At 35.0% G+C, this 18,756-nt stretch overlaps 1 protein-coding gene and 1 pseudogene across 8 annotated transcripts in view; one reads left to right on the forward strand and one right to left on the reverse strand.

Annotated features, from left to right (window-relative positions):
* The window catches only part of LOC101491274 (molybdenum cofactor sulfurase), a 40,972-nt gene extending 22,636 nt beyond the window's left edge, over positions 1 to 18,336 (forward strand). For 7 of the 8 annotated variants that reach the window (XM_073369953.1, XM_073369950.1, XM_073369952.1 and 4 more), the window contains 6 exons: positions 1,647 to 1,711; positions 2,670 to 2,821; positions 10,804 to 11,036; positions 11,860 to 11,996; positions 17,715 to 17,825; positions 17,924 to 18,336. In XM_073369953.1, coding sequence (XP_073226054.1) covers positions 1,647 to 1,711; positions 2,670 to 2,821; positions 10,804 to 11,036; positions 11,860 to 11,996; positions 17,715 to 17,825; positions 17,924 to 18,028 — 803 coding nt within the window. In that variant the 3' untranslated portion in view covers positions 18,029 to 18,336. Of the gene's footprint in view, positions 1 to 1,646; positions 1,712 to 2,669; positions 2,822 to 10,803; positions 11,037 to 11,843; positions 11,997 to 17,714; positions 17,826 to 17,923 lie in introns of those variants that run through there. The other variant, XR_012163532.1, reaches the window with a different exon arrangement.
* On the reverse strand, positions 13,811 to 15,684 carry LOC113787157 (cationic amino acid transporter 1-like; annotated as a pseudogene).
* Positions 18,337 to 18,756: the final 420 nt, after the last annotated feature.

The raw sequence follows: 18,756 nt of genomic DNA on the forward strand, positions 1-18,756 counted from the left end.
AGTGTACTTGTTCGGTTAGGGTCCCAAACATCGCTGTGAATACCAAAAAATGGTTTTGATGGCTGATGTGGCTGTTTTTCGAAAGTTGGGACAATGATGTTTTGCAAATTCACATGCTTCAGTGCTAAGTGAAGAAAAATCTTTATTACAAAATAGCATAGGAAACAAATGTTGTGAATAACGGAAATTTGGATGGCCTAGCCGTAAATGCCATAACATAATGTCATTATCATTATTAGAAACAAAAAAGGATTCAAGCAGGAACTTATTTGTTTGGAAGGTTGTTGTGATCTAATATCAAAGCAGTAGAGTCCTCCAGTCTCGTTGGCACACCCAATTGTCTTCCCTGAGTTCAAGTCCTGAAAAACACAGTGAACGTGAGACACACTAGCTTGACAGTTTTTATCTTGGACTAGTTTGCTGACAACATTTAAACTACAAGTTTGGAATGTGTGGACATCTTTATGGGTTAGCATTGAGGATACTATAATAGAGCCTTTTCCTGCAATGACTAAAAAAGAACCATCTGTAGTTTTTATTTTGTAGTTACCTATACATGGAGTATATGAAGAAAAAAGAGTAGAATCACTTGTCATGTGGTCAGTTGCACCTGAATCTACTCTCCAAGTACGGCTGGGATTGAAACTAAAAAGGGCAGATTAACCTTTCTGGGTTACAGAATTACTAGGTGTTTGAGGTTGGAGAATTTTGTAAAGTCTTTCTAATTGTTCTGCCATGAGTGGAAGAGATGGGAGTTCTTGAGCATAATTACTGGCTTGGAATGCACGACCTTTGCCTCCACTTTTCTTCTTCCAATTCGGGGGCTTCTCATTGAGTTTCCGATAGGTTTCACGCATATGCCATGCACATCTGCAGTGATAACACCTCTGATCTGAATTTTAACAACTCCAACGAAAGGACAATGCTTGGACAAAAAAACAGGGAAAAAACGGCGGCGATCCAAGCTGTGGAAGGCGGCGTGTGGCAGTCAAGCACCAGATAAAACGCTGTGCGTGGGGCTCACGCGCCTTAGATTGTGGCGGCACATGGGAGCGCGTGACAGGTCTGACGGGGGCGGTGCTTTCGGCGGTTGATTCGGTTTTCCGTGATGGTTCTTACGGTGTTGCCGCCGGAGATATATATGCAATCTATGGTTGTCAAATTGGCGTGAACAGTACCAAGTGTTGTGTGAGTAATGTAGAACAGAACTGAAACAGCATTAAACAATCTCTAAAGGTCTCAAACTGCAAAAAAGCCAGCAAATGAACAAGATACCGCAATGAAGGCGTTAAAAAGAGAAATAAACCGCAACGACATAGGGTTTAAGCGGAAGCAAGACCCCCAAAACCAGGAGCTCTTGATACCATGTAGAAAAAGTGGTAGCATGCTGTATATTTTTATTCTTCAGTCTAAGCTAGTATATATAGGGAAAATACAAGTAATCCTCTTTCTTAAATCAAGGAGAGATTTTGGGAAATAAAAACAAACATATCTTATTATAAAAAATAGAAAATCTGCATTACTAAATAGGAAATAAGATAAGATTCTCCAACATTTATATTTCACAACAGTGAACAAGTCATCCTTTTCTCTGTAATTTTATCTTTGAGCTTTTAATGAAGGTTTCTTCTTTAAATTTTGAGCAGGTCTGAAACATGATCGTGAATGGATTCTGAAAAGCCTGAGTGGTGAAATTCTAACACTTAAGAGGGTAATCCATTTTATGACACAAGAGTTCTTTATTTAGATAATCTGTTGATGGATGCAGATTTCAGGGACTGTACTTATTTTGTACAGTTTTACTGATTCAGTTTGGTTTAAGTTTTGGAAAAAACCTTTTTTTCTTTTAATTTTTTTTATTATGTGGAGGTGAATTTGTATCTATTGAAGATATACAATTTTAATAAGGAGGGATGAGAAAGAATAAATAATTCAAAATGTTGTGTTTTTTACTAGTGGTACAAAAGACCGAGTACTAAGTACCAACTCTTATTTATATCGTTGGCTCATAATACCATTCTTGATTCTCGATCAAAGCCCAGAGACCTTAACATCTTCATCTCCGAGCAAGTTTTTGGTTAAGAAGCTTGTTGTCCTGCATGTTCCAACTGACGATCATATTGTGGATCTTCTCATTGAACTGAACTTCAGATTAATTGATTTTTATTACGCACCAAAATCACGGTTTTTTATAGGTCTCATTTTCTCATACCTCCTTGAACTTGAGTGGGGCTCTTAGTATTTGTTAGATTGTGTGCAATTCTCTGAAAGTAGTCATGCCCGGCTGTAGCACTAGCTGTTAGCTTGGTTCAGTTTTGTACAGTTAGATTGGTTAGTTATGGCCCTGCTAAGTGATTCTGTTCTGACAGAATCTGATACTGTAAAGCTTTTCCTCCTTTATGAATATGGATTTACCAAGGCAGAATATGAATGAGAAAATCAGAATATGCAGTTCCAAGTTTTTGCTTACTCTGTCTCTCAAGCTTGTTTCTTAGGATTTCTTTAGGAATTAAGCTAACATTCTTACTTTTTCTCCCTACCTCCACTAGTCTTCAATGATCTGATTCCATACAATATCTATACTCACTCTGTATTTTCTTTCCGAGCTTTCACTTTTCAGAACTAACACTTGATTGAAAGTTTGGATTTGTTTGATCTTAATTTTGTAGGTTCCAGAAATGGGTTTTATAAGTTCCTTTATTGACCTCAGTCAGGGAATGTTGTTCGTAGAGTCTCCACATTGCAAAGAAAAATTGCAAATCAAGCTTCAGCTCGATTTTTCTGATGTTACTATACAGGACATTGAACTACATGGCCAGAGGTATATGACGTTATGCCTATATATGAATTTATGTATGTACGTACTCAATAATGTAGACTCTTGTAAAGATAGCATTTGATTCTAATTAATTAATAAACTATATTTTATTTAGAAAATGCAGTAGAACTTTGTGTGGAAGACATACATATAGCACACGTAATTCTCAACAAATAAAATTTCCTAATTACTATCTTTACTTGATAGAGTGGACCCAGACAATAGACATAATGATTCATGTTTCTAAAATCAATTACAATTTTCAATAAATGAATTAAAATATCAATTTAAGGCACGGAATAATGAAAATAATTAAATATATAATTCTACACAAGTAAATACTTAATATGGTATATGGCATATACATGCTGTTTAAAAAAAGCTAGCACTAGCCATAAAACTCAATAATTTTGTTAAAACATTAGAAAATATCTTATGATATTTATTATATTATATTAGAGTATCTTGAGTTATTTCCTAGGAAATTTATAATCATAGAGATATCTTAGAATATCTCTCATTATTAATATGATTTATTCCTGATTTATAATTGAGTCTATATTTCTCTATAAATAGAGATTAGTATTGAATCTTTTGTAATCAGGTTAGACTAAAACTATTATTAATAATATTCAAACCCTTATTATTTTATTCTCTCCTTTTCTCTAAAATCCCACAACTTCAACATGGTATCTAAAGCCTATTTCGATCTACCTTGAACGATCCCGCCTCTATTCGCTGCCGAGTTCCCAACAGTTTGGGAATATAATCATAGTTTCTCTTTTCTACCTTGACCATTCCTTTTTCAATCTACTGTCGTGACACATTCCGACACCGGTTTCACTTGTTTCCGTTCAGCTCGCTACTGCTGCTGCCACCGCCACTGTTTCCAACAACTTTTCCAGCAAACAACCATTCCATCAACTTCGCCTCTTCGAGATCGACCAACACCTCAAAACGCACCACCGAAAGTCACCACATGTCAGATCCACGCGCCGCCTCTCTTCACTATGTGTGACGCCGCGTTCGGCAGCCGTTTTAGACGAGATATTTTTTGTTGAACTCGCCTCGGTTTTACGGTTCCAGATCTGTCTTTACTTTTCAATTTGGATCAACATAAATATGTATTATAGTTCAAACAGCGGTTGTCGCTCCTGATTTGGACGCATTTTCTCATTTTGTTGGTCGATCATGGTTTTATTTCATTAAAGTCACGCTGCTTCTTCTTCTATGTTTGTCATGCAATTTAGTTCTTACTAATAGATTATAACAGTGGCTTCTATTCCCACCAACGATCATTCCGGTGGTGACTCTTTTCTCACAGATGAATCATATTAGTGATGACTTCTTTTTCCGGCCATTCTGACAGTGTCTTTTATTTTCAAGATTCACACTTAGCATGACAATTTGTTCCAGATGCATTGGCCCCATCTTTGTCTCAGATGTATTGGCCTTGCCTTTCTCTCCTTGAAGCACGCCTCCTCAATATTATTAGTTTGAAGCTTTCAAATGCAGTTTTTAGAAGAAGGGTTTTGCTTTGTTTAATTGCTTGCCATGAATTTCGCTCAGGTTGATGATCATTTCGACTATTTGGCTAGGTTGTATTTATAGCAATGCTCTCCGACTTCACCTGCATCCATGGGTTGTTTTTCATCTTTTTTTATTATTTTGTAGAGCAAAACATTGTTTTCTTGTAACAAGCTAAAACTTAGTAAGCTTTAGCTTGAGGGGGAGTGTTAGAACATTATAAAATATCTTAGGATATCTATTATATTATATTAAAGTATCTTGAGTTATTTCTTAGGATCAATTTATAATTATAGAGATATCTTATAATATCTCTCATTATTAATATGATTTATTCCTGATTTAGGATTGAGTCTATGTTTCTCTATAAGTAGAGATTAGTAATGAGTCTTTTGTAATCAAATTAGCATAAAACTATTATCAATAATATTCAAACCCTTATTATTTTCTCTTCTTCTATTTCTCTAAAATCCCACAACTTCAACAAATTAAACTTACAAAATTTTACACAAATGTTTATACGAAGGCCATCAATCAACATGTGGTTTAAATGTCTACTTTTGGATTATTAATTTATATTTTAGTTATACAGATGATCTATGTATTTGTTGGAAATAGCAAGATTCATCTATGTTTCCCATTGAAAATAAGAGCATTTTAAGTCTTAGACTCATCTACTCAGGGAGTTGAACTTGTATTTATGTCTCCTTGTTATAATAATATGTAATTAACTATAGCGTAAATATCATGGTTGCTGAGTGCTTTACTCAGTCAAGCACATTTAGAAAAATTATTTCTTCTAAGGATGAGACTTTTTCTCAGTTTGGAAAATATATCAGGTATATGTACTTTGGCGTAGTCATGCATATTTCCAAGATTTAAGGTCTTAAAAACCCCTTCTACCCTGTTTTGAATTTTAGATTCTGGTGCCAGAAACAATGTGACACCATGTTCTAAATACTTTATGTTCTAGGTTAATGTTCAAAGTTTTCAGTGGGAAATATGTGAAATTGCAAAACATAATTTTGTAAACATATTTCAGATGAGTCTGACACTTGATGGTTTGTAACTCTTATTGATGATTGTACTTGAGTTAATTGGGTTTTCCTACTTAACATAAATCATAAGTGAGTATTATTTTTCCAAATTTCTTTTTGATGATTAAAAATCAATTTGGTGTGAGGATAATAAAGAGAATTAGGTATCATAATGGTCGAAAGTATTTCAATCAAGTTATTACTCCATTTTGTCAAAAAGAGGGATTAATCCATGATAGGGGAAAACTTGACCCTAGAGCTCTAATGTGTTTTTGTTGGCTACTCCACTCAAAAAGGATATAAATGTCACCATCCTCCTTCATGAAGAGGATGCTTCTTTTACAAAACCTTATCTTCAGGGGGAGAGGGAAGATAAGGAAATTTATCTTGAAAATCTTGTTCTTCCTATCCTTGAGTCAAATGCACCTGAGCCCAAATTAATCCAACCATTTATTCCATCTTTAGAACCTGAGACTGAACCTGAATTTGAATCAGTACTCGAACCTAAAGATGATATAAGATTTGGAAAAGATTTAGTGTTCGAGAGAAGGTCAAACATAGGCACAATATTCATTGGTGGATTTTCTATCAATAATTGATCCTGCCCAATCAGCATCTGTAAATATAGAGACTTCTCTGTCATTAGTTTTCTGGAAGTACAAACCTTTTTCAGGATTGGATTTCAAGTACCTTAAGATTCGATAAACTGCCTCCAAGTGTTCTTCATAGGGATAATGCATGAATTGGCTTACAACACTCACAGAGAAAGCGATGTCAGGTCTAGTGTGGGCTAGATAAATAAGTTTGCCGACCAACCTCTAGTATCTTCCAATCTCAACAGGAACACTGTCTTTCTCCCAAAATTTAACATTTAATTCCATAGGAAATCTGCTGGTCTATATCCACTCATTCTAGTTTCTTTCAAGAGATCTAGGTTCTATTTTCTTTGAGAAACAACAATTCCCTTCTTTGAGCAAACAACTTCCATACCAAGAAAATATTTAAGCGCGCCTAAATATTTGATCTCAAATTCTTTTGTCAAATTTTTTTTCAATCTTTCCATCTCAACAATGTCATCTCCTGTGAGGATAATATCATCTACATATACAATTAGAATTGCAATTTTACCAACATTAGAGAACTTCATGAACAGAGCATAGTCTGATTGTCCCTGCATATATCCATACCTTTTGACCGACCGAGTGAATTTTTCAAACCAAGCCCTTGGGAATTTCTTAAGACCATAAAGGGATTTTTGTAGTGCACACATTTGAATCAAACTTATCTTCAAAGCCAGGTGGACTATCCATGAATACTTCCTCCTCCAAATCACCATTCAGAAAAGCATTTTTTACATCAACTTGGTTAAGAGATCAATCTAAATTCACTGTCAAGGACAAAAGATCTCTAATTGTGTTTAATTTGGAAATAGGAGCAAAAGTCTTTAAGTAATCAATGCCATATGTCTGAGTAAATCCTTTAGCAACCAAGTGTGCCTTGTATCTTTCAACTGTGTTATCAGAATTATATTTCACATTAAATACCCATTTACTGCCAACAATATTCTTTCCTGTAGGTAACATCATGACTCTCTAAGTTTGATTTATCTCAAGAGCTCTCATCTCCTCAAGAACAGCTTCCTTCCACTTTTGAATTGTTAGAGTCTCTTGTACATTTTTTAGAATTTCTACAGCAGACAACTTAGAGGTAAACGCAGCAAATGAAAAAGACAATTTTGAGTATGACACATAATTAGACAAATGATGTTTAGTGCATGATCTAACAAATTTTCTAATTGCAATAAGAAAGTCTATATTAGGATATTTGACATGACTCTTAAGAATAGAAGAAGACTTACCTGTATCAAGATGATGTGTTGGATTATCTATTGGTTCAGAATCTTGAAAGCGTCGAAGAATGGGTCCTTCATTTATCTGTTTATGGTTTCTTCTTTTAAAGAAATTTCCCTTCCAAGTAGGGTTAATGGTAGTAAACCTGCTTTGTGTCTCTTTATCTGAGTCGTTATGCTGTGGCATTTCAGGTGGTCCTTCATTTTTATTAATGTCAAGAATTTGATCATTATGATTTTGATTTGAAATTGTCGCCCCCGAATCTATCGGAACCTCATTCATAAGTGGATTGAGTTCCAATATGGATTCTTGGACATTTTCTTTTGGTGCATCAATATAAGTCTCAGAATTTTGCGACAATACTATATCACCTAAAGTAATGATGTTTTCAAAAGCAAAAGATGAATCTTCCTTAAAATTTCTCCGTTGGAGATGAATGTCAATAAACAATGGTTGATTTTCAATAAAGCTTTAGCATCGTTCTCTCTGCACTTCTATTTTGTTGGGGTGTATTACCACAAGAACTTTAATGAACGACTCTATTTGCACGAAAAAAATTGCACAAAAGTATATTAAAATATTCTTTATCATTGTCACTTCTCAAGACTTGAATATTTGTTTCGTATTGAGTTTGCAACATTTTAAAGAAATTTTTGACAACCTGTCAAACTTTCGATTTTTCTTTCAATAAATAAACCCAACAAATTCTAGTATGGTCATCAATAAAAGTTATAAATCATTTTTTATTAGAAAATGTGTTTATTCTATTAGGACCCCAAACATCATTATGAATAATTGCAAACCGTTTTGATTGTTTATATGGTTGTGTAGAAAAAGAAGAATGGTGATGTTTAGCAAATTTGCAAGTTTCACAATGAAATGAAGACGAATTCTTCTTAGAAAATAATTTAGGTAACAAATGTTTCAAATGCAGAAAACTAGGATGTCCTAACCGTAAATGCCATAACATAATATCATCATTATCAGAAGAAACCAAAATAGATTCAAAGCAGGTACTCGTTTGAGGTTGGTCTTTGAATTCGAGTCCATTGTCAAGATAATAAAGTCCTCCACTCTCCTTAGCATTGCCAATCATCTTGTCCATGCTCAAATCCTTAAAACTGCAATGAGAATGAAATAAGTTAGCTTGACAACTTATATCCTTTGTTAATTTAGTAATGGACAACAGATTACATGATAAACTAGAAATATGTAAGACATTTTTGAAAGTCAACACAGGTGACTTAATAACCAAACTTTTCCCTGCAATGGCTGAAAGAGAGCCATCTGCAATTTTAATTTTGTGGTTACCAGCACAAGGACTATAAGTAGAAAACAGACTCGACTCCCCAGTCATATGATCAGTAGCACCAAAATCGATAATCGAAGTATGACTACAAGTGACATTAAATGTAGTAGTATTTGCAAAATTACCTCTATGACCTATAAAGTAAGAAGGTGTTTGAGACTAAGGAGTTTGTACAATTGATCTAACTATTCCTTGGTGAAAGGAGATTGGCTTGAAGGATACTGCTTCTCTTGATCAGAGGTACCAGCTTGGAGGGCATGTCCTTCGTTTATTCTCTTTTTCTTGATCAGAGGTACCAGCTTGGAGGGCATGACCTTCGTTTATTCTCTTTTTCTTCCAATTTTGAGGTTTTCCATGGAGCTTCCAACATGTATATTTGTGTGCCATGGACGTTTGTAATGTTCGCACCATAGTTTCTTGCCATCTCTCTTCCCATCTTCATTCTTAGTGACCAGGGCAAAGCCTTCAACCTCACCAACATAAGTTGACTTACCCATCACAACATCTTGTCTCGCCTCTTCTCTTCTAACTTTTGAGAACTTTTCCCCAAGTGATGGCGAAGGAATCTTTTTCAATATTCTGTCTCGGGCTTCATCAAGCCGCTTATTAAGTCCAACCAAGAACATGAATACTCGGTCGTTCTCCTGTCTCTTAAGAAACCAAACATTGTCCTCACAGCACTTTAAATTATCATCATAACAGAGATTCAATTCTTGTCATAGTATCATCAAATCATTATAATGGGTAGTGACATCTCTATCTCCTTGGTTGGCATGCCACAATCGTGATTTGAGATCGAAAATTTGAGAAGAATTCTGAATATGTTTTTTTGACAGACTCCCAAACTTTCTTCGCAGTAGGAAAAAAACATAAAAGGTTTTCTAATTGCTGATTCCATATTACTAAGCGGTCAGGCAATAATAACAAAGTTCTCATATTTTCAAAACCTGTAATTCAGATCAGTTGTGGCACACATTTACATCTGTGACGAAACCATATTTTCCCTTACCGTCTAGTATCAATCTTGTGGTTTGGAACAATTTGATATAATTTTTTCCATTGAGTTTCTAGATGTCAACATTGAGGGCATCAGAAGTTCCTTCATGGTCAAAAAAATTGAAAAAACCATTCTTAGATAAACCATTCCAGTTGCCATTGTCACCTGGACCACTGCCCCTAAGGCCACCACTGCCTAAACCAATACTGTCAGCGTTGTTGACTACTTTTGATTTCTTCCCATACCATCGCCGTTGCCGTCGCCGTTATCCATAAGGGTTGCCTTCTATGGGATATTTTGTGCCATTAGGTAGACAAAAAAACGGGTCGTCGGGTCGTCGGATCGTTCACAATTTAAAAACAAAATGTTGGTGCCCTTTTAAGTTTGGATCCCCAAACCCCACTGGGTTGTGGAATCACAGAACCCTAACCAAGAGCTCTAGATACCATGAAGAAAATAAAAAGTAAAATACTTTCATATTTTATTCCTACAACTCTAAGTTGTTTATATATGAATAGAAATTACAATAATCATAAAATTAAAATAAACAAAATAATATAAAATAAAAGAGAAATAATATAAAATAAAAGAGACTCAAATATGATTTTCTTTGATTCTTCAACAATACTTAATGACCCAATTCAACATGATCAAACTAAGCATATTGAGGTTGATAGACACTTCATTAAGGAGAAGCTTGAAGTGGACTGATTTGCATCTCATATGTGTCCTCACAAGGGCAACTTGATGATATACTCACCAAAGGATTGAATAGCTCAAATTTTCAACAAATTGTATCCAAGCTAGGAATGGAGAATACCTATTGACCAACTTGAGGGGGAGTGTTGGAAATAACAAGATTCATTTATGTTTCCCATTGAAAATAGGAGCACTTTAAGTCTTAGGGTCGTGTACTTAGGGAGTTGAACTTGTATTTTTGTCTCCTTGTAGTCATAACAATTAATTAATTATAGTGTATATAAATATCATGGTTTCTAAGTGCTTTACTCACTTAAGCACATTAAAAAAATTCTTACTTCCTATTTTTCACAGTATTGTTATTGGCGGCTTCATTAATTGGTACATACACTTGGGTTGACCAATGGTATCTGACAAAAATATGCAGATTAATAGTTTGTTGTTGTATTCGCTAATTCTAAGCTTTTAAGTTTCAATATCGTTTTACACATACTGTTTTAGTTTTGATATTTTGTACATGCATTTATTTATTTTGTACTGATATTATCTATGTTTTTGTTGGTTAGATACAAGGTATATAGTTACAGCAACGAGACCAATGCATGGTTTAGTGAAGCCATTGGAAGACCTTGTACTTTGTTACGATATTCTGGTTCCAATCACGAGTTTGTGTTGGATAAGACCAAAGATGTAGTCACATGTAAAGATACAAATAGTGCAGTTTGTTTCGCCAATGAAGCTCAATTTTTACTTGTATCTGAGGAAAGTGTTTCTGACCTAAACAAAAGATTATCTTCAGGTATGTTCTTGTACCCATGAGAGTTTAGCCAAAGACAAATACTTGATTCAAATTACAATTGTACTTAGAGTTAATCAGTGAAATGCTAGATTATAAGAATTTAGCCAAACTCAAGGCAATTTTAAGATACTTAAATACACTTACAGTTAATTACATGTAATGTTTACAAGGAAAGTTAATCATTGGTGCATACTTGTAGTTACAGGGAAGTCTTTTGTGGTCCTATCTTGAATTCTCCTACTAATTATGCCCTCGTACATATTTTGGATTGCACAAATGTTGGAAATATGATCTTCTTTCTTGTCCAGAACCTTCTACAAGCCCTTCTAAGAATTATATATTTCTTTTCAAAATCAATGGAAGCCATGTTAAAATATTTTCAGTTCCTTTGGTATCAGCTTTTCTATCATGTAGCAAGTATATAGATTTGATAGTCAACTTCATGTCTTTACCTTTGCTCAACCACCCTCTCTCTTTACATTGTAGTATATAGCTCAAAAGCTTAATCCCCTATAACTTGCGTAGTTTTGTTTCTCACATTTGTTCATAAAGATAGGGAAAAGGTGTTTGACAAATTATATATATCTAGCTCATGATGCATAATGGATTGCATTGCTAACTGTGTTGATTGTTTGATCAAATTATAATGATGCCGAGGGGACTTTAGTATATAAAGAAAAATAGAATGTCATGAAATTCTTTTTTCACCCTCTGTGATCACTTAGGTATCACAATCTTTATTAATTACATTGTGTTTAGTCTCTCACAACTCCAAATTTCCGAATATTGAATATTTGCCAACTATAGTTGATGTTATTCCTAGATGTTCAGAAGGGAATACATGTAACAGCAACGCAAGTCAATGCAAGTAGATTTCGTCCCAACCTTTTGGTATCTGGAGGTAGGGCTTATGATGAAGATGGATGGAGAGACATTAGGATTGGAAATAAGTATTTCAGAGTAAGTTCTAAATTCTAATAATCTTCTAAATATTTGATAGAACACATTTTATTGGAATTTTGCAGTTTGATGTGGACACTATTGTAGTTAAATGGTTCTTTAGACTAGTATTTTCTTGAACACTTCTATTTGTGTTGAATTGTGAGATAACGTGGAGTGAAATCATGGATGCTGATCTTCATTATCTTTAGAACTCTATAGTTTACGGTTGTTTCATTCTTTTAATATAGCAATTTGTTAAACTAATGTAACTTCCATGTGAATAAGTATCTATGAAAATATTTGTTTTTCATGTTTGTTTCTATGCTTTTTATTTTATGAAGAGTGCTCATCGACACACTCAACTACCATACTTTTAGATGTACATAAATATCTCTCCTAGTTAGTGTGAACTGACTAGTAAGTGCAATCAGTCAGTTTGTGTGATCTTGAGATTGTCATTTTGATGAATTTGCTGAGCCAATTTTTTTCTGAGCATTTTCCTTCACTTTCTTTCCCTTTATTTTGTTATCTCACCTAGCATAAACTCTAATACTCTTGTGTATCTAAGCATATGACAGTTCACTTCTCATCCTTTAATGGCTACGCCTAGTGGCTATTCAATTGCTATTGTTCTACGACACACTATTAAATACAAAGGCTTGTCAAATAAAGACAATAGCTGCACTATAGCAATTAGCGTAGAGGAATTTGAACAAATCGCTATTTTCTGCAATATATGAATGACAACACAGACGCCAACTATGTCAATCTACTCCACATCCTAGATCTTTCTGTAGTTGTGGATATGTAGAAAATATTGTAGAAACTCAACATGTTTATTCCAATAGAATAATGCTCCTTTTTATAGGAGCTAGTACATAAAGCTCCTTTTATATGCATGAATTTCACCATTTCTCTTCACATTAGGAGGTCCTCTATGGAGTTTCCAACAAGTCGCCGGAGTGTTCCTTGGACGTTTATAACTCCACACATGGTCTCTCAGATTTCTTAGCATCTTTCTTGCCTTTTTCAATGTAGTTTCCGGAGGCAAGTGCAGAACCGCCAATTGCTGAATTGGAGGTTGACTTTCCCGTCAACTTTTTGTCTAGGTTTTTCCATGCTGACTTCTGAGAAAGTTTCTTGAATAGATGGTAACGGGTTTTTTTTCGAGAATTCTACCATTTACTTCATCGAGTTCCTTGTTGAGGCGTGCCAGTAAAATAAAAATAAAAACATGATCGTGTTTTCTTGCCTTTTGATAAATTGGACACTATCTTCAGCACTCTTACAGTTATCCTCATAACATAGATCCAATTTATGCCAAAGATTAATAATCAATTCATGGTAGTAAGCAGTCACATCCCTGTCATTCTGTTTGAGTTCCACAATTTTGATTTCGGACTGTTGAAAGTGTGAGATTTTAGAGAAAAGGAGAAGAGAAAATAATAAGGGTTTGAATATTATTGATAATAGCTTAATGCTAACTTCATTACAATAGACTCAATACTAATCTCTATTTATAGAGAAACATAGACTAAATCTTAAATTAGGAATAAATCATAATAATAATAAGAGATATTCTAAGATATCTCTATAATTATAAATTGATCCTAAGAAATAATTTAAGATACTCTAATATAATATAAAAGATATTATAAGATATTTTTTTAATATTCTAACACTCCCCCTCAAGCTAAAGCTTACTAAGCTTTAGCTTGCTACAAGAAAATATTTTGCTCCACAAAATAATAAAAAATATGGAGAGGCAACTCAGAGATGCATGCGAAGTCAGAGAGAATTGCTATAAATATAGCCTAGCCAGATAGTCTGATTAATCATCAGCCTGAGAGAAATTCATGGAAGGCAATTGAAAAAATCAAGCTCCGTTCTTCTAAAAAACTGCATTTGGAAGCTTCAAACCAATAATAATGGAGAGGCAAAATATTTAAACTTAAATATGCTTCAAGGAGAGAGAGGCGTGCTTCAAGGAGAGAAAGGCAAGGCTAGTGCATCTGGGACAAATTGCCAAGGTAAAGTAAGTCATGAAAATAAAAGGCACCGTTAGAATAACCACTAACGGAAAAAGTCATCACTAATATAATTCATATGTGGAAAAAGGGACACCACCAAAATGATTTGTCGGTGGGAATAAAAGCCATTGTTATAATATATTAGTAAGAACTAAATTGCATGACAAACACCGAAGAAGAAGCAGCGCGACTCTAACGAAACAAAGTCATGATCAATCAACGTAATAAGAAAATGCTCCAAAACAGGAGAGATAATGGCTGTTTGAACAATGACACATATTTTCGCTGATCAAAATTGGAGAGTAAGGGCAGATCTGGAACCATCGAAGAGAGAATAATCGTGCACCAAGAAGAATCCCATCAATTGAATTGCAAATCTTATATATGAATCTTTATCAATAGAGCCAAGAAGAAATATGTTAATAGCAATAGACAAAGAAGGTAGCCAAGGAACCAAAGGAACTCCCCAAATTGTAGGCTTCTTTGCCATTGGTACAAAAAGCCAAATACCACCCGTCCCTAAAATCCACAGTGGAACAAAAACTAAATAACCAATCCAGCCATCAGTACTATTATTCCAATAAGCTGAAATTCCAATTGAAGAGCCAATAATCAACACAAGACCCACAATGAAATTGCGTTGATCTCCTTTTGTAGTTACTCCACTTGAATAATAACGCCTTACTAAAAGTGCTAAGGCCACAAGGGAAAATATAAATAAGGTGGAAATTGACAAAAGGTTAGAGAGAATAGCAAGATCAGTGAAAAAAGCAACAACACCAGAAGCTGCAAGCATTGAGATAGTAGCATTCATAGGTGTCCCAGTTCTATGATCAACAAGAGCAAACCAAGGTGGCATCATGTGAGTACGTGCAATGTGAGTTAAATAACGAGCTTGACCAACAGCACCAACCAACAATACAGTTGTCATTCCTTTCAAGGCACCTAATGAAACAATGTACTTAGCCCAATCCATTCCAACAGCACTAAAAGCAACAGAAAAAGGTGCATTAACATCTATATCTTTATAATTCTGCATGAGACAAAGTGTTGTAGCTAGTAGGCAATATAATATGGTGGTAATCAACATAGATCCAACAAGACCATTAGGAATGTCTTTGCCAGGATTCTTGGTTTCCTCAGCCATAGTTGAAACAGCATCAAAGCCAACATAAGCAAAGAAAAGAACAGCAAGCATCAATCATACCGTGAACACCAAAAGGAGTAAATGGAGAGTAGTTTTCGGGTTTGGCTTTGATGAGACCAGCAATAATAATGAAGACAATGACAAACATGTGAAAGATAGTAGCAACGTAGTTGAAAATAGAAGAGCCTTTGGTGCTGTAGACAGCAAGGGCAGTGATGGCAATGAGGGCACCAACAGCAATGGGGTCAAGATGGCCGTAGTCAAGGTTCATGCTATGGACTATTATACGAAAGTCTTCTGGAGCTCTGTTGCAGAGTGTGGCAAAATAAGATGTCCATGATCGAGCTACCGCTGCATTTCCTATAACATACTCAAGAAGGATATTTCCAGCTGCTATAAATGCCACAAAGTCCCACCAATTCAACGTCTTTTTCATCTCATTACCACTCCGAACCTTAACTTCAAATAACTCCGAATGATCACTGGATCGTTTCAACACACGATCCTTCAATCGGAATGGTGTCTCCATCACCGATCTTCCACGGGAAGAAGTCACTTTTTTTTTTTTTTTTTTTGCGCAGTGAACAGTACCGCGCGATGAACAGTGTTGCGACTGATCTGCTGAAAATAAACGAAAAGCTACAAAGAAAGGGTAAACCAGAATTGGGACACGGTTTACCGAAAAAATCTCACTGAATATTGGAATGTTAGAAAAGAGAAACTATAATTATATTCCCTAATTGTTGGGAACTCGACAGCGGAATAGAGGCGAGATCGTTCAAGGAGGATCGAAATAGGCTCTAGATACCATGTTGAAAGTGTGAGATTTTAAAGAAAAGGAGAAGAGAAAATAATAAGGGTTTGAATATTATTGATAATAGCTTAATGCTAACTTGATTACAATAGACTCAATACTAATCTCTATTTATAGAGAAACATAGACTAAATCCTAAATTAGGAATAAATCATAATAATAATAAGAGATATTCTAAGATATCTCTATAATTATAAATTGATCCTAAGAAATAATTTAAGATGCTCTAATATAATATAAAAGATATTATAAGATATTTTTTTAATATTCTAACACGGACCATAGATTTGATAAGAATTCTGAATATCAGAGCAGGTGTCCTTTACAACATCCTAGACATTTTTTACTATAGACAGAGACATGATGGGTTTTCCAATACCCGCCTCCATTAAATTAATTAGCCAGGAAATAATTAAAAGTTTCTAGATTTCCAGAAGCTGTAATTTAGATCTGCTGCTGTAGGTTCCTGAACATCACAGGTAAGAAAGCCATATTTTTCCTAGCCGTCCAAAATGGGTCAGACAGTTTGGAACCATTCTGTGTAGTTTGAACCATTCAGACGTTGGATAGTAACCTGTAGAGTTGTGACCACTGCCTCCTGAACCAAAGGGTCCAACACCAATGTAATCACCATCGTAGTTACCTCCAAAGCCACTGCCATAGCCTTCTCCATAACCATCGCCGTGATAGTTGTCGGGACTGCCTCCATTGCCTATTCCATGACCTAGCCCATCTCCCAGGTCTCCATTGCCTCAACCAACACCTCCACCTATGTCGCCGTTATCAATTCCTGGGCCGCCGCTTCCACGGCCACTTCCAGGAACATCGAATCCCATGTCGGGTCCACCCGAACTTTGTCCCCTGCGCTCGTACCAGGGCCGCTGCCATTGCGGCCTGCACCAGTCCCATGTGGTGTACCGTCACCTCCTTGGCCGCCAGTTCGTATGAGTTCTCCATTACCGATAGAGCTGTTAGCTGTGGTGGAGTTGTCAATCAAGCCAATGAGGACCTGCCACCAAGTGTTGGGACGCTTCATTGAGGAAGCTTAGGTTTCCTTAGAGAAAATAACCTAGGGTTCGTGATACATGAAGAAATATTATAGAAACTCAGAATATGTTTATTCCAATAAAATTGTGCTTCCTTTATAGGAGACAATACGTAAAGCCTATTGAATGAGAAGAGAATATTGAGAGACATGTTGAATAACCCGCGTGTTTCAACTATATAGTGGAAGTTCCAAACTTCGACTATGAATGATAAATACTCATAATGACAGGAATACATACAAACTTTCTATTTATTTAGATACTAATATTTTATTTTCAACAAAGCCCACTTCGTAAATTGAGTGATTTAGGGAATTATAATTAAATAAAATATACGTAAATTCAAATAGTATCAGAAGCAATGATTTATATATTTCAATAGGACATTGTTCCTTGTGAGCTGTTCATCCATAATATCTATTTGTAGGCCATTTCCTTTCTTGTGGTACACCTTTTCTCAGCCATCTTCATTTCTTTTACCATCTTATAATAAATATCTATGCAATCTTTGTCTCTTGTTCAACTTAAGGTTGATATTGTCTTTGCAATGATTAATCAAAACATAAATAGCAACGACACACCTATTGAGTTATGGAAATTTCCTCTACATGCGCTCCATGTTTAAACAATGCTTTGTATTCTTAATGTTGGGGACTTGCTTGACTTCTCTCTCTCTGTCTCTGCATCTTTATATACCAGTCGCTAGGGGGATGTAATCGATGCCAAATAATTAACCTTGCACTAAATGCTGGACGAGTGCAAAAGTCAAATGAACCTTTGGCAACTTTAGCATCATACAGGAGAGTAAAGGTTGGTCAAATTGTCTTAATAGCTAGAGTTATTTATTTATTTATTTGACTTATCTTAGGTCGGCATCAATAGTCTAATATAAGTATTCAACAAAGCAGGGAAGGATTTTGTTTGGCATACTGCTGAAATATGAATCAGTCAATGGAGAGCAGCAACAAGGTGATTCTTGGCTTCATGTGGGGCAGGAAGTGCATCCAGATTGATGAGTGTGATTTATTTATACGTATAATCATATAACCCAAATTCATGTCCTCCAAGTGTACTGGCAGCATTTGACGAAGTGGTGTTTCTTGCCTCTATGATGCTGAACAATTCTATAGAGGTATTCCAGATATGGTGTAATGTGACAATGATTATTGCAAAATGTATCAGTCATAAATTCTTTTGCTGTTATATGTTGACTACAGAAAAATAAAGAATGAATAGAATATAAGTGGTACATAATTGATTTAATTTTTCCACCACGTTGTATAGAAAGAGATTGAAATTGAGTCTTTTCCGGATTTGTACACTTTTAGCCTGTACATGTACAAACTTTTTACCCTTCAGTAATTCAACAAGAATAATTCAACTTTTTATCATATAGATTTAATTCAAGGGTAAATCCATTTCTTAAATGTCAATGGTATTGGTGCCATGGATTGGCTATAAATAGCTACCGAAGAATAGAAACTCAACAAGAATAAGCTCAGCAATTTTGAAGTCATTATTTTGAAATTTCTTCACACAAGCATTTCAAAGTTGTCTTGCCATTCAAAAGGAGACTTCCAAATGGGTACAAAAATTTAGGCTAACTTATTTAGGTGTCATTTTTATCCCTTTAATTTTATTTGTTTTATTTTAGTCTTTTAACTTTTAAACATTACACATTTTGGTTTCTTAAGTTGTTTTCTTTATGTTTTAGTCTATTAAGTTATAAATATTAAACATT

Source organism: Cicer arietinum, chromosome 6 (assembly GCF_000331145.2).
Source record: "Cicer arietinum cultivar CDC Frontier isolate Library 1 chromosome 6, Cicar.CDCFrontier_v2.0, whole genome shotgun sequence".
Lineage (NCBI taxonomy): Eukaryota > Viridiplantae > Streptophyta > Magnoliopsida > Fabales > Fabaceae > Cicer > Cicer arietinum.